At 45.4% G+C, this 23,446-nt stretch overlaps 1 protein-coding gene across 1 annotated transcript; it reads right to left on the reverse strand.

Annotated features, from left to right (window-relative positions):
• Nucleotides 1-14,894: 14,894 nt before the first annotated feature.
• Nucleotides 14,895-19,803, reverse strand: TMEM271 (transmembrane protein 271). The gene has a single exon (XM_064736252.1). It carries the CDS (start codon nt 19,786-19,788, stop codon nt 18,697-18,699), a length of 1,092 nt encoding a protein of 363 aa, XP_064592322.1. The 5' UTR covers nt 19,789-19,803; the 3' UTR covers nt 14,895-18,696.
• Between the last annotated feature and the right edge of the window lie 3,643 nt (nt 19,804-23,446).

Genomic DNA, 23,446 nt, shown 5'->3' on the forward strand with positions numbered 1-23,446 from the left:
TAGAAACTTTGAGACCAAAATCTGTATCTGTATGATTCCTGAATCTTAAACCGAATAACAAAATAAACACTTAACCTCTTGATAAAATCCCAGGATTTGTAAGGATGTTAGTAAAAATACTTATTTTGTACAGGAGGTATGATATTGCAAGTTCCCAATGTTGTTTTGATTTGTTTCAGCTAAAGAAAAGTCTAGTGTTGATTAACTACCCTTCTTCAATTTAATCTTTTACTCAGGGTTTCAGTTGTTAAAATAAGAGCTTGGAAGTAATGCTTGACAACTTTCCCAAAGCAGAATTGTGTCTTTCACCTGGGGTTTTGCAGATCGTGCTGTCTCTGAGGTGGTTGCAGATGATCATCTTGCAACTGCAGAGTAGCTGCAAAGGCCATAGCAATGAACACCCTTGTTGCACCACCAGTAGGTTCCAGTCTCCTTTGCCTTGGCTGGGGTTCTTTTTGGTCTCATCTCTAATGCAGTAGTTCTCTTCTAGCTGAAGAGAATTCTCTCCCCAGAGAGAAGTCCTGGTACCTGATCCCTTGTGGAAGCTCCAGTTGCTTGAGAGAAGCCTCAGCTGCATTTTATCAATTTTCCAGTTGGAAGAGGACATTACTCCTTTTCAGTGTGACTAGTTTCCTGTCCTGCCCAGGCTGTCCCACCTGTTGCAAAGGACGTAGTGTGTTAGAGAAATCTGATGAAACAGGACCTGGACATGGTCTGTGACTGCCACTATCACTGTGAATGTGCTGCACCAGAATTTGTTGCTGTTGGCACCGTACCTTTTCTGGAACAATACAAAGCATTTGGACACCAAATTTAGTTCTTACTTTCATTTGCCTTCATTCTCACAAGAACTAAAAGGAAGCCAACAGCTCTTCTTTCAGAAAACCCTTTTCCTTCCAAAATCAGTAAAAACCTGCTGCATAGTTACATGTTTAGCATGAGTCCAGGCACCAGCCTGTGTATGATCATCAGGCATGAGGGAGAGATTGTATGGGAGACTCCAGGAAATTGTGTTTGGAAGTCAGCAATACAGACCACACAAGAATAGCCTTTAGTTTTCTCCTGAGATGAGGTAAACCTATTCAGTTACCTTTGGGAAGGATGAATGACATTTAGTCACTGGGTAGATAACTCACGTCTCATGACAATATCTGCAATTACCTAATGAGAAGTTGTAGGTTATTTTTTTCCTCTGGGAAATAAATTTTCTGTGTAGTTGTGCATCTTCTGCACCAGGGATGCTTTGCATCTAGTGTAAATTCTGCTTTTCACTGAAATTTTTGCAAAGAAGTGGGACAGATTCTGGCATTTTGGTCTAAAATAAATATGCAGTAATTTATATTTTCGGTAGAATAATTCCATTCTGCCAATGTTACTATAGTAAACTTGCCTTTATTTATTTGTTTGTTTGTTTGTTCGTTTTATAATCCAGTTCTGACAATATTGTGCTTGGAAAAACATTAGAAGTGTGGACTACTTTCCATAAAAGTGGTCAGTAGTCTACGTCTTACATAAGTATGATGTGGCAGCTTTGATACCAGGATACTGACTAGTGAAGTTATCTTTCTACCTTACAAGCCTTAATGTTAGGTACTTTAGTGACAGTGAAATTCCATGATGACTCCTTTGTGCCAAAGTTGGTGAGCAGGGCATGTACTGTTCTGTTGATTTCTTTCCAGGGCATGTACTGTTCTGTTGATTTCTTTCCCAACTGTTTATTAGCATCTAGCCCACAACTTTTGTAATCAGGATCAAAACCAGTACTCTGCTTAAATTATAAAAAAGGAGTTAAAGGAAAGCAATCAGCACATTCAGTCCTATGTTTTCAGGCAGAGATTATCCTTTAGCTTCATTGGAAGCTGGAAAGAAACAACCTACAAGCAGCTTACTTGGTAATAACTTAATGCCAAAGAGTTTTGTGTCTTTCCATGGAGCAGTAGATGCTGGCCAAAGGATTTTAGTCGGGTACACCACCGGAGTTTTCTATTATCACAGACACTGTGTTTACAAGTGTAATTAAATACTTTCAGAAGGGATTATGTAATAACACGTGGAGCACATGAAAAGTAAAGCCAGATTCTGCTCTCATTTGGACTATCTTTTATGTGGAGGAAATGCAAGAATTTAAACAAAGATAGCTCATATACAGCTACTGTACAGTCCGAGTCTCAGTTTCTCCAAGCTGCCACATGCCTCAGTCCATCCCTCAGCCTTCCTCCCAGTGCTCAGGCAGCTGCTAACCCAATGCTGTTGTGCTGTCACAGCAGGGTGGATGCTGTGTGAAGGATCAGGCTAATGTTTCTTGGAATTTGGTTTGCTCTCTGGCTATGCAGAACCTCGAGTCCACCAGCCCAGGTGCCTGAAGCAGATGATGACTCCTGCCAGCTGTCACCATCAGAGGGCAAGGCAGCAATGTGGCTGTGCTCAAAATGATGGTTTCATATGCCTTCTACTTGCATCTGTGATGCCCTAAACATGACAGTACAATAGTGATGGGAAAAGGGAACTTGGAGGGGTAGGATGCAGCTGCAAAAACAGAAGGAGACAGAAAAGTATGAAGTGGCATGGCAGAAAAGAGGTGGGAAGTCTGGGTATGAAATGTAGGGGCAGAGAATATCAGACCTGTGAAAGGCTAGAGAAAGAAAGAGGCAGACAACAGTTAAAGTGGCTGAAATCAGTGTGGAGAGCTTTCACTGAACAGGCCAAAGGGAGAAAGGGAAGTCTCTCCTTCTATTTTTAGCCAAGCAGCTGAATTACTCCACTTCCCTGCCCGCGGGGGTCAGGTAGTAATGGAAACCACCCTCTGAGCAGCCACTGAGCAGGATCAGGGCTGTGCTTTGCCTGCTGGTAGGGCTCATCTCCAGGCGCTGTGTGATGGCATGTGCTGCAGCACAGCCCTCCCCTGAGCTGGAGCTCAGGAAAATGGCAGTGCTAAGGGAGCTGTCCAAGTTTCGGCACCTGCTGGCCATCCCAGGGGACGGGGGCATCAAGGGCTGCAAGTGGCCTCCCCTCTTGACTTCATCCATGCCTGAGCATGTGGTGTGTTCCAGCCCATGGGTGTGCCCCCATCAGCCTCATGCAGTGCAGCCAGTCTCCATTTCTGCACTCAGTGCAGTCCCTGTGCCTGTGAGCTTCTGTGCCACATCATTTTGGGCATATTTGGTAAATCCTCAACTCTCTAGAGAGATTATCTTCCTGATTTGTCATCAAGCACCTTGTTCTTTTTCAGAGGGCAATTCAGTGCAGCTAAATTAGGTTCCTGTCTTGCTTTGTGTTTTTTCTCTGTCTAATGACTGCAGAGTACATGCTTCCAGCTCACATGCTTAAGATAGTTATGCTGTGTATGTACTACCGGTTATTCCTGGCCTTGTGAGGTGGCATCATCTCAGAAATACAGATCAAGGATGTGCCTAGCTGAGAAAATAGGATGGGAGATGATATATAAGGCTGAGGGTGACAAAGAAAGAGAGAAAATCAGAGCAGTCCTGACATGAGTGTTAATAACACTTACAAAGGCTTGGGTTTCCTTCTCTGCAGGGAGTTCTTGGAGTTGTATTCTCAGGAGCCATTGTCGTCAATGGTGGCCTGTGGGGAAGTATAAAAATCAGTTCATTATACAGATATTTTGGTTAACAGTTTTTTTAAACTTCAATTTTTTTCTTTCATCACAGCCCTGAAGCTGGTGTTTGCAGAAGAAATGGATGAACCAACGTCACCTTTTTGTCATTTAAAGGCCTATGAAGAGAAGAGGAGGTGAAATGTAGCAGTTAATTCACCATTGCCAGTTCCACACCTTTTATGCAGAACATAGCCATCAGGTTTAATTTTTGGTTTTGCATTTTTGAGTTATTATCCACAAAGGGTGGGCACAAGGGGGCCACAAAGGATGAGGGTTTCATGTCTCTATTGAGGTAATCCCTTGCAGTTGGACTTGCGGCCTGTGAAGAGCCAGGCTTTGCCGGGCCTGTGTGGCCCTGTACTTTGTTAGGTCTCCCTGCAGAGCCTCTCTGCCTTTGACGGGATCAAGACTTCCTCCTAATATCTCCCCTGGCTTTTGAATAACTATTGAGCTGAATTTGGGCAATTTATCCCAGCTGCTGCTCTGGGTCTTTCAACTGGTGAATGCACTGAATGCACTGAGGCAGACCTGAGGGCAGCAGGTCTCCTGATGAGCTCAGAGCTGCTGTCTGCCTGCTGGCCCTGAGCAGGAGGGCTATCACCCCACACACCCTGCTGAGCTTGGCTGCAATGCCATCTTGCTGTAGCAGCCACTTTCTATGGCTGAGAGACAGGACTGGCTGTCAGGATCTCTGACTTGGCACTCCCTTCCTTCTGCACCTCTGGTGCACCAGTGGGAGCTTAGTGGTGCTGTGACCAGCAGGTAATAATAATCTGGGCAAACAACCTTCTGCTGTATCCCACTTCTGCTCCAGGGTCTGGGCTCTGCGTGCCAGTGCAGTCCCAAGGTGGGGACTGATGTCATTCTTCTGCAGGGCAAGTAGCTGCAAAAGGAGAAACATAGGAACTCCTCTCACAGGTGAAGGAAAAGCATAGGAAAAGCATATGAAAAGCACAGGGAAACAAATGCCTGAATATCAGCCACTCAGCATCTCTGTCCTGATTTAGAAAAATGCATAGAATAACAGGTCACACTACCTTGGTCCTCACCTATCTTCTGGCTGATCTCAGGGACTCCAAGGTTCACTTTTCCTTGAAGGGAGACAGGAAATTAATTTTCACTGGGGATGCCAGTAGAAGTACCTGCTGAGTATGGGCAGTATTTCTCTCACTGAAAGGCAGGAGATGGTCTTATCTGCCTTCACCAAAGGGCTGTAGATGGCCCTAGTAACAATGGATGATTATTGAGGAGGTTTTGGAGGTGGCTGGTAGAATAATTTTAATATTGCTGGGATTTTATTATACCTGAGATGTGTTAGGCCACTGACAGCCTTGGGCAGACTTTTTTTATTATTGCTTAAGCTGACATGATGCATCACTGTTGGTTCCTGCTGTCAGCTAGATCTGATACAGTGACTATCTGTTCCTGCTGTTCTGGTTGTGAAGTTTTTTCAATCATGCAGATTCTGCAGATAGGATCTGTGCTGTGATTTGAATATGAAATATTTTGGGTATAGAGAAACAATGAGATTTTTAGGAAGCTGAAAGGTACATGAACAAGACTTCAGTGATGCTGCATGTTTGGATCTTGACTCATTTGGAAATCCAACAGATGAAACCATCTTCTTCAAATTTTACTGGCAGATGTATGAATGGAGCACTTCTCCCTTTCTGACTTCACTTCACGATTCCAGACAATCTGACATTTCTTCTTCTGCTTCAGACCTGCTGTTCCCCAGCCTGCACCCTCACAGGCAGCACATGGGTCACAGTGGTTTACAAAGAAGGTATTTATGTCTTTGGCTTCAACTCAGAATCTAATTTGCCATATGCATTTTGAGGTGCACATAAGCAGACACCTCAGGCAAGCTAGGAGAGTGACTAAGAGGCAAGGAGGTGCTGTGGATGCACCCTGGAAGTGCTGCTGTGTTATGTAACGAGGACCTGGCTCGACGTAAGCATTAGGTCACAGCCTTGAACACATCCCTGCCTCTTCCAGCAGGTTCAGACAAAGCTGCTGACATGAACAGCAGCTTCAGTGCTGCTTCTGTGTTGCTTCAGCGTCTGCACAATAAGCAAGGCTGAATGTATGTCGTTTCATTGCTCTCTTGCCTATGCCAAACCAGCCATAGGCAGTACCTTGGTTTTGGGGACAAATGAGGGTTAAAACAAACAAGGAAAAAAAAATTAGAGAAAACAAGAGAAACTGTTGGTAGCAGTTACCGTTCAGTTCAGACAGATGACAGCATTTTATTATCTCTTGCATGGTATCCAGGGGAACCTCAGGAGCTCCCTAGCAACAATATAGCAAGAAAAGGAAGTGTCTTAATCCCTGGAGCTAATGTGTTTGTGCAGAGCTATGGCCTGTTGGCTCTATCTGTCCTGGTTGTAATGGTATGGAGAGCTGCTACCTCCTCCCACAATACTGCCAGGCAGCAAAAATGGCAAATGCAGCAATTTCTGGAACTGAGATAGAGGAAAAGGAGCATACATAGTCTAAGGAACCACGTGGTCAACCCATGAGAAAGAAAAGACTTCTCCAGTCGTTAACTGAGATGCATGCCAGTCTGTGTATTTTGTAGAATACAGCTTTTGTGATCTATGTTACCCCTGCTCTCCTAAAAATCCAACTTTTCTCCTTTCCTCCTCTCCTATCTCCATTTAATTATCCCTTTATCCATATCAAATGTTTCCTTGTTTCTGAAGATGACATTTGTGATCCTGCAATTGTTCCCCTTACTGCTCTGCTGTAAGCGGATCATGACAAAAAGGGAAATCTTTGTTCCCTCAGGACTGGCTTTATAAAGGATCCCAAATTTCCTTGATGGTAAGGCTTTCCAAGGCTTTCAAAGGCCTAATGTCTAGGAACTGAGAGACCACTAACACTGGAGGCAAATGGCTCCATGTCAAAATGTCACCTTACAAAACTGATTGTAGATTTTTAATTTTGAAATTGTGTTTAGAGATGTCTCCCCTTTATCATATATGGCATCAGTGCTCCCTAATTTCCTCTGCACTTGGGACTTGTACAGCTGTTCCTATTTCCCTGAAGGGCACCAAGACAAAGCAAATTTTGTACGAGTTCAACTTTGGCAAAAGGCAGTACCTGAGGGTTGGTGTGTCCCTCCACTTCTTCCAGCAATCTGCTTTGTTCCACTTGGTTAAGCTGATGCATAAATCTCTGTAACCAAAACTGAGCTGTTAAAAAAAAAACAAAACAACTCCCTCGCTCTCTCATAATAAAATCTTGGAAAAACTACTGTGTTGCTCTGTTATCTCCACATGTAAGTTTTGTTCTTGGCAGGCACAGGTGCATCTTTTTACAGAGATGGGATCACTAGGAAAAAGTTCATGGTTGGTCTCAGGTGTCCATGGGACTGGTAGCTCCCTTCTGTTGCTCACCAGGGTGCAATTTCCAGGCACCATGTTAAGGTAAGTGCTGCAGACACCTGGAACAGAGTGTGCCTTTCTGGCTGGGAATGTATGAAGCATTTTGTCTAAAACATTGTGTTATTTCCCTAGATTGTTTGGGTGATTGGAAAGGGATGGAGTGTTCTTTCTCTGTGGCATACGTTGCTTTCCCCTGCCTTGACATGAAAAGTTTTCCTCACTAAAGAAAACACGGACACAGCTGTGCAATTTTGCTGTGCTCTAGAGTACTCTGACTAGAGGGGAATAACATTTGCTTCACCACTGATGCACATTGCACTGCAGACACCTTGTCATGGTGTATCTCTCCTCTCTTCAGCTCTGCCATGGATACCTGTATATTATGACACTTTCAACATCAGCAAGGTATAATTTTGCCACTTTCATAGCCATGCACTATCTCCTCTGCTTGGTCATTTGGAGATGAATCTGTGTCCCCCCACCCAGTGTGGTGCTATTGCAGCATTTCTAGCCATGATGAGCTGAGCACAACTTGGGCTGATGATTCATTACTGGTAGAGTGCTGAGCATACAAATGAGAGGGTACAATCAGCAGTGAGGCTTGCTTTGCATATTTCTGCTCTGCTTTGCTTCACCAGTAGGAACATTTCTCAGACCAGCCTGCAATCCTCTGCAGCCATGGCAGCCTCTCTAGTGATGTAGCGCTGTAGAAACTGCTCTGACAGGCACAGGCAGTGAAAGGAACCCTGTACTTACTGAATGTGAAGTGCTGCTGGCATGCCCCTGTGCTAAGCTCCTCCTTTCCTGGTGGCCTCTATCAGTGTGTTTTATTAGTCAGGCAATGAGGAGTTCAAACAAAGACTGAAAGAAAAATAATGGATATATGCATGTCACTGCCTGCCTAATATAAATCAGTGTGCAATGATGAACCATTATTATTTGTGTGCTTCTAGCTACTTGTAGATGGCCACAATCCAGATTAGATGCTCTCTGTGCCAGTACATCTGATTGTCAATAAGAAGCAGCTGGACTCAGCTGAAGCAAAAGCTTTTTCCTGCATATGAGAGAAGAGTGTTGCTAAAGTTGGCTGACTCCCGGGCTGTGTAGGATATATTCCAACAATAGTGTTGTGGGATTTTTTTTGCTAAACACTTTCCAGCTTTTTTTTGAAGAAGTGTACTCAGAATTTCCCATAATGCATTTTGCAAAGCTGACAGTCAGCACTTTATATGTTCTTTTCTCCTTCTTGTGATATGAGGTAGGTTTTTTTTGTGTAATTCTATTGACTGTAGTGATTTTATTTCCATTTGTCCACATCAAAGAGGTCAGAATCAGGACCTGACACTTATTCACTGGTGTCTGAAAGGCAGGTGGAGGTAGAAAGGTATAAACATCAGTAAAGAACACGAAAGGATTAAGATGCCAGCCCTGTTGCAGAAAAATCTCCTGTTAATGCCTTGGTGGCCAGCAGAAATTCGTAGTTCACTGAAACCAGCAAGTGGTGGTGTGGTAGACTAAGAGCTCACCCATTTCCATGCATGCATTTGAGTACAGGAACCCTGCATCCAGCTCTGGGGTCCCAGCGCAGAAAGAATTTGACCTGCTGAAGCAAGTCCAGAGGAGGCCACCAAGATGACCAGAGGAATGAAGCACCTCTCCTATGAGGAAAGGCTGAGAGAATTGGGATTTTTCAGCCTGGAGAAGAGGCAGCTTCAGGGCGATTTAATTTGCCCTTTCAGTAACTGAAGGGAGCCTAAAAGAAAGAAGAGGAGAGATGTTTCCAGGAAGATGTAGTGACAGGGCAAGGAGAAATTACTTCTAACTGAAAAAGAGTAGGTTTGGATTAGATACAAGGAAAAAATTCTTTACTGTAAGGGTACTGAGGCACTGAAACAGAGAAGCTGTGGCTGCCAGATGCCCCAAAGTGTTCAAGGCCAGGTTGGATGGAGCTCTGAGCATCCTGGTCTAGTGAAAGGTCTCCCTGTCCATGGCAGGGGTGTTGGAAGTAGTTGGTCTTTAAGGTCTCTTCCAACCCAGGCCATTCCATGATTCTGTGATTCTCTGACTTATGATCCCTCAGGGAAGCAGAGAAACTGGACTGTTATGCTACCTCCCAGCTGCCAAAATGGCCTGTTGTGTCTTTGCATTAGTTAGTTGTATTGAGGTTGTAGTGGTATTCCTAGGTTGAAGTGGGTAAATGTTTGTTCTGATGATGCACTCTGATGCCCATCTCCTCTGAGCAATACAGTTATTCATAGAAGCGAGGAAATTTAGCATGCAATAGTTCAGGAAACTCACTCTTTCCTATTTGGAGCCCTAATTAGACCAATTAATCACTGCTGCTTCTGCCATCTAAGCTCTCAGGCTAGAATATATTGTCCTCTCTTGTCAGAGCAGAAATGTAAAAATGGCTTCCCTTTACCTGACACTTTGCCAGTACAGCCTTTATCAGTGTCTGTCTCCCACCAGCTTCTATCTTTCCTGAGAGCTGGAGCTGAAAATGCAAAGAACAAAATGATGTGGCTGTTCCAAAAGGAGCTGAAAATGCAAAGAACAAAATGATGTGGCTGTTCCAAAAGAAAGAAGAGGTGTGACATTTTAAGAGATCATCTTCTACTCTGTTTACATGGCTTTTAGCTGGATGCCTCCATTTGCATTACCTCTCCTGGGAATTTCTTTTGGGTTTCCACATTGCTGTAACAAGGTGACCATTTTAGGGGGGGAATACCCTGACATTTCCACTGTAAACAGGGATTTTCTTTCCACTTGATGCAACTAAAACTTCCCCTCACAAAATCTCTATTCATTGAAGTTCTCCAGGTATGTGCCCAATCCTCATCCTGCCCAGGAGAGGGCAGGATGAGGATTAGGTTGTCTGTGTCTGTTTCAACTCCATATTTACCCCTTGTCTGGTCCATCAGTACTCAATTTAACTGGTTTAATGTGATTGTCATTCTGCTCTTCCTGCTTCCCCATGTATCAATGTGCATCAGGTGACAAACTGTAGGGCTGGAGATCACAGGACAGCACCCTGGCCCTTTCTATCTCAAAGTACATAATTCTGCAAGTTAGGGAGATCTGTGCTTTGGTCTCTCTTCTCTCTGTTCTTGTTGTTCTTGTGACAGCGACTCCTCCTCCAGGAAAGAAAGGCATTTCCTTTGGCACCTGATCTGGTGAGGTGCACCCCTGAGTGCACTGAGGGTGGGCCTATGCTGAGGATCTCTGAGGATGTCAGGGGTCTCAGTATAAAGTGAGAAGCTGAAGATTTGATCAGTACCCTGCTTTCCTTTTTCTCCTGAGAAAAACTAGGGTGGAATCTTTCTGTCCACAGACCTGCAGATTCCACTGGATTCCATGGAGTGTGATGGGGAAGAGTCAGGTGTGGCTCCATGATGCTGGCAGTGCCTGCACTTCTGCTGAGATTCAGTGCCTGAGCGGGGCTGCTCTGATGTTCTGCTGCAAAGCTGAACAGAATGGATGAGCTTGGCTCTGCAGTGGCAGTAGGCAAGATGAAGATGGCCATCTGTCCACAGCCAGCATACACATTTTTCTCTTACACACACACACACACACACACACACACACACACACACACACACGCCTGAAAAGTCCCAACATGTAGCTATGAACAAAGAAAGTACTGGACTGGAAGTCTAGTCTAGTCATGTATAGAAGTTTTTGAATATTGTCTAGAGACTTGCAGCATTTCCAGCTGCATGTATAAGGGAAGTTGAAATTAATGGTCTTGTTAGCCTTTGCTAACATTATGAATGGTCTGACAGTAGCATTGTGAAATATCAATTTTCTTTTGGTGTACTTTCTGCTGCTTCCTTATCAGTCAGCTTCAATGCCTCTTACAATGAAGCAATTCTCTGAATCTGAGATGTTAACACTAATGTTTGTCTTTTTGCTGCCCTTGATGAAAAATTAATGAACCATGAATGAATCAACACTTCTTCCCTGTTTGTGCTTTCTTCCTTTTCATGCTTGGATGCCAAGATGCATTTACTGAAACACGGGAACAGTTGCTTTTTGACTTCTCAGACAAATCCATCCAGGAAAACTTGCAACAGGGATTCCTCATTCTTGGACCTCTAGATCATGCAGACCTTAAGCAGATAAGAATTGCCACAGCCCTTCAGTAAAGGACAGCCCAGAGCAGCTCATAGCTGTTGTAATGTGCCAAATATAATTTGTTGCTCATTTCTACTTATTGCCCCACCAGCTGATTGAGTAATTCAGTACACCATTTGCAGGCTCTCCCCATAAGCAAAGAGGCAACAGACAGTGTGCACTTGGCATTCTTGAGCTGATCCTCTGGAGAAGTTGCTAGAGGAAGTAGAGGATAAATACTAAACCCAAAACACAACACCTCTGTTGTGAACATCTGCAATTGGATCACTCACTGTTTTTGGAGGGGGAGAGAGAGGGTACCAATAAAGACATTTAGTTCTTTTCCCATTCCCCTTGACTTTAACAACTTTCTTTAGCAGAAATGATCCAGAAGCAGCTCCCCAAATGCAGCCAAGCTCCGGCTGCCCCCAAGACCACTGCACAACAAGTTTGGCACTGTGACAGCAATCTGCTTTCCTCCTTGCTGTTGCACAGAACAGCATTTCACCTGGGCTGCTCCTCACCCACCATCACGCGCCCACAGCATGGTGCCACAGCACTCTGACTCTCAGGGCCACGAGCTCCCCACACGTATCCAGGGGCTGGATTAGTGCGGCACAAGGGACAGATGCTTGCTCCCGCAGACAAGACAAGCTCCATTGCTTAGGGAAAAATGAAGCTCAATGCAGTAGACAATGATCCAGGTAAACCCAGATGATGGTGGTGCCTTTCAATACATTTCTAGTAGCTCTCTAAGGACTTCACTGATAAGGAAGTCTCTGTGCTAGCCAAATGCATTTCTGTGCAGCTATCATCTCCCAGTTTGTGGAGAGAAGCACCCTTATGTTCCATTCAGAATAACAAACCATATTTCTTAGCAACAGTTAGGACAAGAGCTGTATCAGAATTTCTTTCTTTTTGATTTAGAGCAAAAGATGAATCAGAAAGCAGAATATGATTTTTTTTTTCCAATCTTTCAGTCTTATTTTGAAGATAGCAATTTTTTCAGTTCTAGTAATTTTCAGTGCCCAGGTCAAGAGGATAAGCTACTGGAATTAGCATATTTGATTACACATCAAAAGGTTTTACTACAGATTAAGTAGTTTTCAACACTTACATTTCCTTTTCCTAGGAGTCTAATTTAGACAATCTGCATACACTAGTAGCTTCTGTGTCATTCAGGAAATTGTACATATTCCAAAATGTAAGGAAATAGAAATTCTCAGTGGCTCTTTCCTTTCTAGTGCAAGTATGAGCTTCTTTTGGTTGGACTTCTCCATGTTTCTAGGAGCTATTGGACCTAGACTTGTCAAGATCTGCCCCTACTCAGATCCACCACTGACAATCCCTTAGACATACATTTTAATAATGAATGGATCTTGAGACTATACATATCTCATCCAAAATCCATAACTGTCTGATTGCCTATAACTTCCTTTTTTTGTAGCACAACTTTATGCTGTTGCCTCCTTCATTTGTGAGGAAATGTCAGAATTTGAATGTTGGCAAGTAAGGCCTCATTTGCACCATGTGTCAAATTCCTTACATGACCTCTACAGGAATTGATGGCACTCAGTAGTTTGTAGGACAGCTCTACTTCATCTCCCTAAATTTAATAATTTAAATGTCTGGAGATTTCACTGAGTATTTTTGTGAGATGAGTTTTCATTTAAAATGTAGAACCTGGGAGAAAAAGCAAATTTTGAAAGATACTTCTCTAAATCTAAGTATTAGGTTTCCAAAAATATAAACCCTGAAAAATAATCCTTTTAGATATTATAGGTATTCTTCCATTTTCAAATCTTTATATAAAACCAATGAATGCTTTGGAACGTTTAGTCCTCTGAACCCATTAAGAGGATCATGATAAGCTTTCTCTCCTCCCACACTTCACTTTATCCTCTGCTAACAATGGCCACAGAGGAGACAAACTGGTAAGGATGCTTGAGGTGTTTAAATCCTACCTGCTGAAGTGAAACAAATGATTCATTTGCAAACACCATGAAATGAATTTCCCCATCAGACACACCTGTGCCAGAAGTAATCTATAACTGAAACCCTGGGAACTTCTGCTAAGTTGTATTGCTATGGGAATACATCTGCTCTTGACTTTTCTGTGTTCTGGTGATGAGTCAGTACGTGTTTTTCACTAGAAGTGTTTCCTTCCACAAAGCTTAAGGAGGTCTTCCAGATATCTAAAATTCCACAACCAAAGTAGTGGCAAACTGTAATGTCATCTCCACCCCTGCCTCAAGGTAAATTCACTGAAGTTTAAGGCATTTGGGTCTGAAAAAGCACTGAAACAGGAGAGCAGGACTTCCACCTGTAAAGGAAATACACCTGAGATAGTCTTATGGCTTCTTAGAAGAACTGATCTTCAGTTACAGACTATCTAGGCTGACATCAGGGAGACGTAGCCATAAACTGCAGCTGAGCTTCCCCGTGGTGCCCGAACACTGGCTGGATAGCACATTGCACACCTGGCCAATAGAAAGCCAGGCAGTTACTTAAATCATATTTTTAGAAGATCAATTTGAGGATTTCAATCTTCAAAAGCCATGCAAGGGAAGAATTTCAGAACTGGTAGTGTAAGAATGAGAACACAATGTACTCAACTTAAAAGCTCAGATTTCTTCTAGTTATTTTGTTTGGGCAGTGCCTCCTTTGGAGCAGGAAACACTGTATGCTGAATTGTTGCAACAGGTAATTGAAGGTCTTTTCCCCTGAAGTCCATTAGCCTGTGGATTTCCTGAAGTCCATCTGTTATCTGCTAAACTGTTACTAGATGAGCGGCTGCTGATTCTGGAACATAACCCTAGTCCCATGCCATTAACTACTGAGAGATAATAATTAAGAAATTTAAAAACTGGACAGTGATCATGACAAATTTGAGTCTTACCCTTGTGCATTTTAATTGGAAATATGTGCCTGTATTAAGGAGAGGTAACTCTAGAACATGTATAGAGTGCCATCATACAAAATGAACAGATTTTTACCAGCAGAATTTATCTGAAATATTTGAACATCTTGTAACTGAGAAATACCTGACTTATGGAAACAGACTCAACTTCATGGTAATACCTGAAATTTTATACTGTGGTTCCATTTGTACCAGTTGTAAGCATCTGAAAACCAAGTTTTTGTAATTGAAATTGTAATTAAATACTAGTTTCAGTTATTATTACTATTAGACATCCACCTAAGACAATAAAGAATATGAAATGAAGAGCATTAGGCTTTTCTTATAGGATATGCTGTGCTTTAAAACTTATTTTATTGATCCTAAAGTTACAAGATCAATTACTGACATTTTCTTGAGGATCAATCTTGGATTAAATGGCAAAATGAAGAAAAGGTTTTCATATGTACTATATCCAAAAGCAGAAACAGATTGCCATTCTCATGAGAACATCCAGAAACCTTTTCTGATTAATTAACAGTATGTCTGAAATATATCTAGGTTATACCAGCCGCCATAGCACTTTTTGGTGAACCAAAGAAGTCCTACAGTGAAATCAAACTTTGAGTAAAATCTGTACTACTTTAATACAGTTTCCCTCTAACATAATTTTTTCCTGTTTTTAGATTAATGTATATTCTGTCTGTCAATTACAATGCAAAGTATAAGTAAGATTTAAGCAAGGATGTTGGAGTGTGAAAATAATTCATGTGAATTGCTAATAGGCTGGTGGGAATAAATTATTTCCACATGAAGGCAAATCCTGTCTCATCAAAGACAGCAGACTTGATTTTCCACTGTTTCAGACCTTGACTAGCCACTATTACCTGCAGAAGGAACACGAATGCTGAGAGCTGAAAGCTACAAAATCAGTATTTCACTGTGACCAAAACAGTAGTATTGAACCTATTCTTCCCTCCCTTTGAACAGATGTGAGTACAGCTGGAAGCAAATTAAAACAACAAGCCATAAGGCAAAAAGAAGTCATTACTTCAGGTAGGCAAAATGGAGATTTGATAGCACATACATGTTTCTTTTCCCTTCTGCATGGTTTTGCCAGTTAAGGCAGAAGCCTTGCAGTTATCACCTTTCAGTGACAGGAATTGATCAGGTTTGTGTTCACCTTGACAATCCTATGATGGAGAATGGGAAATAAAGGGACAGTATGAGTCCTCTCAGGTAATTAACCTAAGCTCCAATGCTTCCCACACCAGCCTATTTTCAATTTTGGCACAGTATAGTTCATACACTCTAACATTATTGCTCAGAAGATAGAATGATGACTCAGGTTTACTAAAAACAGCTTCACAATACTGCAATCATGCCTGTGAAGCTTCATCTCTTATCCTGTATTTGTAAGTTTCTTCTCACTGAGAAATAAATTTGTGCGGTGTTTTGTATTTTGTCAGAAAAGTTAGTCACCAGACACCTGAAACACTGATATACCATCTTTAATAAAACATGGCTTATTTGGTCAATTTGCCTGCCAATTCATTTTCCTGCTTTTAAAAACATGTCTAAAACACCACAGCTGACCTCTGTTAATACTGCTGTCCATAGAAATCACAAATAACTGAGAAATTATATGCCACTGCTGCATCCTGTCATGCCAGAAGATCGAGATTACTTTGAAGATTATTTAGAGTAGGTGTTACATATAATTTGTGCCCAGATCCACTGAAGTCAATGAAACAACGCCTACTGGCTTCCGTGGGAGTCTGACTTGGACATTATTCTGGCAATCTGTCCACCACTAAATTAAACTATTCCAGGGATAAAAGCCCAAATGGAGAAAAGTAGAAATTTAAGAACTAAAACTGAGCTGCAAATAAATATTCAATGGCATCCTGAAAAGACTTAAATAAAACACAAACACACTTACACAGGCATGTACACACATATACATACAAAAAAAAGTTATGACTTTAACAATCTTAAAAATCCATAGTCTAAAATTGTTTACATTTAAACAATTGAGCATAATAGGTAGCTTTCTTGACTTTCCATTTATTTCCCTGAGCACTGATCTTTGGAACATCTGGAGTTTCAGAATTGTCTAGTTCATAATTCCTAAAATAACTATCTTAAGTAAAATGCTGTCTTTTTATGACAAAAAATCCATTCCTTAAGTAAAACTAGGATATAACTTCCATGAACTACAATGTATGTAGCCAATTTTTAAAAAACCAACAACTATTATCACGCATCTGCATCTGTGTTTAGGCACCTAGCTGGTTTGTCTGTTTTTCAAAATCACTCTGCAGTCTAGCAGTTCCCATTTAATTCAGTATCAGGTACTATGCTGTCTCATAAACTCATTCAATTGGAGACCTACATAAGAATTTAGTTTCTCTGCTTTACTCATTTTGCAAAATCTCGTTTGTATGAGCAATAAAGTATGCTATGGAATTGGTCTTGTGCCTAAATCAATATTACAGGCAAAGATTACTGGACTTCTTACTTTCCCATAAGGGGTTAAGAATGTGCATCTGCAGAGAGGCAGCATAAAACCAATCTTCAGTACTAAAATGGGACCTAGCTAGGGCATATGTTTTAGACTGGCATTCCACACCAGGAAATCTGCTGGCCAAAAGGAGCTCTATTTTAAATTTCTGCTATTTAGAACTACTCGAAAAATTGGCAAATGCTGCTTTTCACTCTCTTCTCTAGACTAGAGCTTTAAATGTGAGCTTCACAGACATCAGTTTGCAACTTTAAGACTTTTCAGGCATCCTGCATTTTAGATTATACAAAGTGTGCAAGTCAAAACATTTTAGAAAACAACAGTGCAGAGGTTTTTTGACTATTTTAGAATCAAATCTCTCTCTCTCCAGTTCTAGGGCTGCAAATTACGTCAGCCTCTCTGCAACTAAAAAGTTCAAAATAATTTTCCATGAACCACAGAAATAGACTGTAACTTTGCATACTCTTAACTCTCTCTCCACTCTGTCTCCCCTCCTCTTCCACCTTCCCCCCACCCCCCCCAGCCCCTGGGTAGCTGATACACTGGCATTATGCAGCAGGCTCCAAACAAAGGATTAACAAAAAGGTTATTTTGTAATACTTCATTTCAATATACCTTAAGTTGAGTTATATACCTTAACTGGGGTGTTGAACCAAATGCAACCAAGAGAGTTGCTATTTGGTTTTGCATGCAACATGAAATCAAGCCTGTGTCTGTTCTCAAATGATGTAATAAAATATGCCGCATCTGATTCTCTTTCATTAGCACTTTTTTTATGCTATCTGGTACTGGCATTCCACAGCAGAATCCAAAAAGAAGGATTTAGCACTTCTTCTCTTTCCAGAAACCCTTTTTAATACTTCAAAGTTCACTAAGAGTTAACAGCATACGATCCCATCACTTTCCCCCTCCCCCTTTTCAGAAATTAGACTGGCCTTTCTTTAAATAAACAAACAAAACAAACAAACAAACAAAATCCTTGCTCTAAAATAGGAGTATAAATACTGTTTTGAAAACACATTTGGAAGATGTCTTCCAGGATGATTTATATATATATATATATTTTATCCTTTAAAACTGTGACTACTGCACCAGTTAAGGCTGTTTACAATATATATATTTTTCAAATAAAACTTTTAATATTCAAGCTTACCAGATTGATGAATTGTAACAGGTAAAATGGAACTCTTTACAAGGTAAACCATGTAGTTGTACAAAATAGAATTATACCCTTCACCTGTGCAAAACAAAAAGAAATCCTGCCTTGCATTAAAAACACAGAACCTGTTTACAAAAAGGAATGTGTACTACATTTGGACTTCCTTTTTAACTGCCATATCCTAGCAACATCTCAGTTATTTTAGTAAAGGAACTAATCATCAATTTTAAACTGCAGTGAATTTACCAAACATTTTCACTATAGACTTCTGAAAGCTTTTACAGTAAGAAGTTATCAACAAAAGCAGGCACGTTAGTGTACAAAAACGTTGTTGAATTTTTTCCTGTTTCTTTTTCAAAGTGCAGGTTTTTCTCAATGTGCATCTTACAAGACCAACGAATGTTTTAACTCACTAAATCTTAAAACAGAACTCAATTCTCCCAAGGAGTAGTGTAAACGTTAAAGATCCCCAATACACCTCTAGTAAACGTGACACAAATGTCTCTGCGTTGTTTAGAAATTTAGCTCTTTTGAGAGGTAAAGAAGCTTCATGACACCTTTTCCTTACACTGGCTGGTTATCATAAATGGGTAACTCTGGACTGCTAAAGCTGGAGACTGATGAATCACTCGAAGGGAACTAAACTTGGCTACAGAGGAGAGGCGACGGGAGGAACCAACCCTTAGGCGTTTCTTGCGCAGCCTTCGGAAAATTCAGCCGCCGGCGGACGAAGGGTCGGTGTGGGGGAGGGCAGGGGGGGAGAGAAGAGGAGAGCAGGGAGGGAGGGAGGAGAAGCTTCCGCAGAGCCAGAGGCACGGCGGCACGCCGCCCGTGTCCCGCTGCGCCCGCGACGGCGGGACCATGCCGTCTGTGGTGCGATAAGTGTCCCCGAGCCCCGCGGCTGCGGAGCGCTGGCGGGCCCGCTCCCGGCCGTCACGGCGATCCGGGGGCCGGGCGGGGAGCCGGGCGTCCCGGCGGCGGCGGAGGCAGGCGCTAGGTGCCGTGAGCGCAGGGCTCCCCGGGGTAGATCTCCTCGTAGGCGGGGGGCTGCTCGCTGGGCAGAGGGTAGCAGTAGGGATAGGAGGCGTTGAGCTCGGGGTCCATGGGCGAGTAGCCGGGCAGCTCGACGGAGGGATGTCCGCCACAGTGCACCTCCACGCCGGCCTCGTCGAAGACGTGGAAGACGCCCACGTTGATGTAGGAGACGGCCTGGAAGGGGCAATCCCCGGGGCTGAGCTCGGGCTCGCCGCCGGAGAAGAGGGAGCCCTGGCTGTGGCGCGGCGCCCGCCGCCCACCGCCGCCGCCCCTCCGCCGCCGCCGCCGCCCGCCCGCCGCCGCCGCGGCCGGGGCCGCTCGCCGCCGCCGCCGCCTCCGTCCGCGCTGCTGCGCGGCCTTGTAGTTCTTGACAAGAAGCAGGTTAAGCAGGCCCAGGAGGCACTCCAGCGCGTTGAAAACGGTGGAGAGCACCAAGCCTTGCTGGTAGTCCCGCAGCTTCTGGCAGCGGAGCGCCGCGGCGGTGCCGTCGGGGGCCGCGGGTCCGCTCCGCGGGCGGGCCGCGCCGCCGGGCTGCAGCAGGCAATAGTGCGAGTACTTCCTCTCCACCAGCGACACGGTGTCGCCGTCGATGACGGCGCCGGCGAAGGCGCTCAGCACGCCCAGCATGAACACCAGCACCCCCAGAAGCAGGAAGTTCTGCCGCCCCCCGGGCGACGCCTTCTCCACCGGCCCCGACGGCGCGGCCGCCGCCTCCGCCCCGCCGGGGCCGCCGCTGGCCGGGTCCGGGTCCCCGGCGGGGGCCAAAGCAGAGGCCGGTGCCGGCGCTGGGGCCGGTGCCGGAGCCGGCGCCACGGGCGCCTCGTCGGGCGGGCGACAGCAGAGCAGCGCAGCGGCGAGCAGCGAGAGGCCGGCGGCCAGCAGCAGCCCCGAGTAGAAGGCGCCGGCGGCGGTGCCCAAGCGGAAGGGCTCGCCCTTGAGCTCGGAGCCCAGCGAGAAGCACTTGAGGCCCACGGCGGCGGCGCTGAGGGCGCAGGCGAGCAGGAGGCAGCTGGAGAGCGCGGCGCAGGCTCCCCGCACGCTCCACTTCATCCTCCGCGCCGCCGCCGCCGCCGCCGCCCCGCCGTCCGCCTCATCCTCCTCCCGCGGCCCCCCCCGGCCCCGCGGCGGCGGCGGCGCGGCGCGGCGCGGCCATGCGAGCGCGGCGCTCCCCGACGGGGCGGCTGCGCTCCGCTCCGCTCCGCACGGCAGGCAGCTGCCGGCCGCAGTGAGCCGGGCGCGGCGAGCGCGCAACGCTCCCCCCACCGCCTCCCGGTCGCCGCCGCCTCCTCGTCCCCGCCCGCCCTCTCTTATCGCGGCGGCTGCGGGGAGGCGATTAATTATGGATGGAAGCCGCGGCGGGCGGGAGGACGGAGGGGGCGGCCCACCGGGCCGTCGCGGGTGGCGGGGGGAGAGTGCGACCCCCGGTGAGGCCGGGGGCGGTGGAGCTGCCCAGCCCGCCCTCCCACCCGCGATGCGCGGGAGGGGCCGCTCGTCGCTCTCCGGCCGGCCCCGCACCGCGGAGCGCGGCTCGGGACGCGCGGCTGGGCAGGGGTGGCGGGGGTTTGAACACCCCCGCGGGTTCCGTTGCCGAGGGCTGCTGCTTGGCTCAGTGTTCCTGCCTTCTCTCCCTCTCTTAATTTTATTTATTTATTTCTTAGCTCCTGCGGTCGGCAGGAGGCCGGCGAGCCGCCGTGCATCGCTGTGACCGCGCTGCGGTCTGTCGGCCGCTGTGATGCAGCGAGCGAGCGGACCGAGCCCCCCACGCCGCGCTGCCCGGCGCAGTGCTCCGTGCAGGCGGGGTCGGCGGTCCCCAGCAGCCCTCTTTGTTCCGGGCACCGCCGGTGAGCCCCGGTGGGGTTGCACCCCGTGGGCGGCGGGGCTCGAGGGACGGACGGACGGCCACAGCAGCACCCTCGGGACGCCCCGTCCGGGAGCGCCTGCAGCGCTGCCGGGCGTGGAGCTTTTTCGGGGGGTGGGTGCCGCTAGCTGCCCCGGTAAATGGTGGCCCGGCGACTCCTCGGGGAGCGCCTGCAGTGGCCTTGTGAAGGAGAGGCTGGAACCTCAGCCTTGGAGGGGCGAGTCTGGCAAGGAGCTCTTGAGGAAGGCTCTTCTTCGCCAGTCCTTTTTTCTTCCGGGAAGCTGTAGCCTTTCAGCTCCCCCATTTTCCCTATCTGCCGTGCGCACGCCAGCCTTGCTGGGTATTTTTAGCCGGCGCCGCTGATTAGCATTCAGGGGAGCAAGCGAGAGAGAAAAAGCAGTTTTCCAAATCGTTTTCTCTTCCAGCAGCGCAGGTGCACCTGTTGGTGGCAGGAGGGGCGTGTGTGGCGTTTTATCCGGTGTTTAGCTTTCTGCAGAGATGTGACATTGCTCCCTCTGTCTCGTCGGGGTAGGCCCTCTTGGCACGTCCCTGAGGACAGCAGCACCCAGCTGTAATCTCCCTGGGCAGAGGAGCGCTGGTCTCCTTTGCAGCGGGTGCTCCTTCCCGAGACAGGTTTCTGGGCCCTGTGTGGGGCAGTGATGCTCCCAGGGACGCTTGGTGGGAGGCTGTCCTGCCTGGCGTCCAGCTCTCTAAAGGTTACAGTATCCAGAAGTATCATTGGCTCAGTATCCAAAAGCTAATATCCAAAAGGGATGCGCCATCCTGCCCCGCAGGACCACGCAGCCAAGGGAATTTTACTCTCTCCCTCCTGTTCACAAAAGGCCCATGGAGCATGGAGTATGTGAGAAAACACAAAAGTCCTGACTGGCCTTCTTGTGTCCCTCGAGAAAGGAATGGCCGGGTATGTGAACCCCAGTCATCCCCAACTCTTCCCAGGTTTTCCCTAACCCTGAGGACTGAGTGTCTTGGCCTGCTCATCTGTGGCCAGGTGAAGATTCTGCAATAGGATCTGTGACTTTGGCTTTGCTATTGGTGAGTGCCTGGACTGCTGCGGATGATCTTCAGGTGTCCGGGAAAGAACTCACCCCATCACTCTTAAAACATGAATGCACAGAGGACACACAGGACTTTATAAATTGCAGTATGCACCGCTTGAGATCTCTACTGAGCATCAAAATATTGCTTCAGAAAGCACATGTAAACTCTCAAACCAGCTGTTAATCCAGAGAACCCTGGTAGACACACTCTGTGTGGAAGATGAGGAGATGTACTTAGTGGGGAGGAAACACTTAATGAACTAATTATATGTAGAATGTGCAAAGTGCCTTACTCCCTGACACACAAGATAAACTTACATGTGGGCAAAATGTGTGATTTGTGAAACTTGATTGTCAAGACCTTAAAAAAGTGAAATATTTATTGTGGCAAGTGGTGAGAAGATTAATTTAACACTAAATAAATACAAAACCAAGAAAAGTCTTAAGCCTTTATGCATCATTTTATTAATCAGCATTTACCTTAACAATGGTTAGAATAGAAAAAGCAAAACAAATTTTCCATTGGCGGCAAATTGTTCCCTTTTTGTACAAAGCGTTCATCTTGGTGTTCCTTTCCATCTAGTTTTGGCAACCACCAGAAGTAGTCAGCAAGGCTTATCCAGCATGGTTCTTCAGGTGTTCCTACAGCTGTTTCTCGTGTTCAGTCTTCCTCATCTTTAATGTCATCTTCTAAAGAAAGGACCTTTTCCTCCCTGTGTTTGTGATAGGAGACTGATCTTTGATTGCATCCCACAAATCTGTTCATTGTGAGAGGCCAGGCTAACACACAAAGTTAATAATGCAATTAATAATTCTGCTGTACCTTTTTATTTCTCCTGTGGAGCAGCTTGCTACTGTTAACCTTTTCCAGCCTTTACCTGCTTCTTCCCAAAATGCCTCTTTTTCTTCCAAGCACCGTGTTCAATATGCAAAGCCAGAAGTTTCACTGCCAGCTTGTTTCGCCACATGTTATTTATTCATAAACTTTCTGTGTTTCGCTGCCACTCTGAATTAGCCCAGTTTTTCACCAGGTTATTTACAGCTTTGCACTGTGACACATTTTTAGTAACACACACATACACATAGACTTGCACACAGAGTATGGTCATTAGCATATCCTGCACATTGAAGGTCAGTTGCTTTGGATAACAGGTCAAAAAACATTGTAATGATGTTGGTGCATTAATAATAATAGACATAAGACTGTAAAACATCCATATACCTATACTGAATGATTTGTTGATGACCGAATTGGCATTACTATAAAAAGAAGGGCTGACCTACTGTCGCAAATGAAGGTCACTGAAGAGTTCTCTGGACCCCAAAGGGTAATGCTGCTCACCTCAGTCCTAGCTAGTGGCCCCTTCCAGTACAATTAGGATGCCCTTTTGCATGTTCATAGCTGATCTGTGTGTGTCTAATTCTTCAGCCAGGTTTGCCTTCTGAAAAAAAATAGTATCTGTGAGCAACAAAAGATGGGAGAACTGCAGGCCACTTGGCCTTGACAGACATCAGCTGCTAAATTAGTCATTGCAGGTAGTTTTGAGTCCCTGGCAGCTGTTTTATCACTGAACTTTATTAGTCATGTTTTCCTTTTCCAAAGTTTATGAGTTGTTTTCAAGAGTCATCATGGTGGGCTTTGGAGCAAGTGTATAAGGTTTTGTAGAATAGCACTGGCCTGGAACGTATGTTCCCAACAGTCTCTTCACAATCATGGTCAGGGCTTTCTGGGTGTTGCAGTGGTGGTCATTTATGGCCAGGTCCTGTCTCCAAAGAATGGTAGGAGATCTTT

This window comes from Zonotrichia leucophrys, chromosome Z (genome assembly GCF_028769735.1).
Source record: "Zonotrichia leucophrys gambelii isolate GWCS_2022_RI chromosome Z, RI_Zleu_2.0, whole genome shotgun sequence".
In the NCBI taxonomy this organism is placed as follows: Eukaryota; Metazoa; Chordata; class Aves; order Passeriformes; family Passerellidae; genus Zonotrichia; species Zonotrichia leucophrys.

Excerpts from the sequence above, each read along its gene's own strand:
- TMEM271 (XM_064736252.1), bottom strand. The coding sequence starts at position 19,788 with ATGAAGTGGAGCGTGCGGGGAGCCTGCGCCGCGCTCTCCAGCTGCCTC.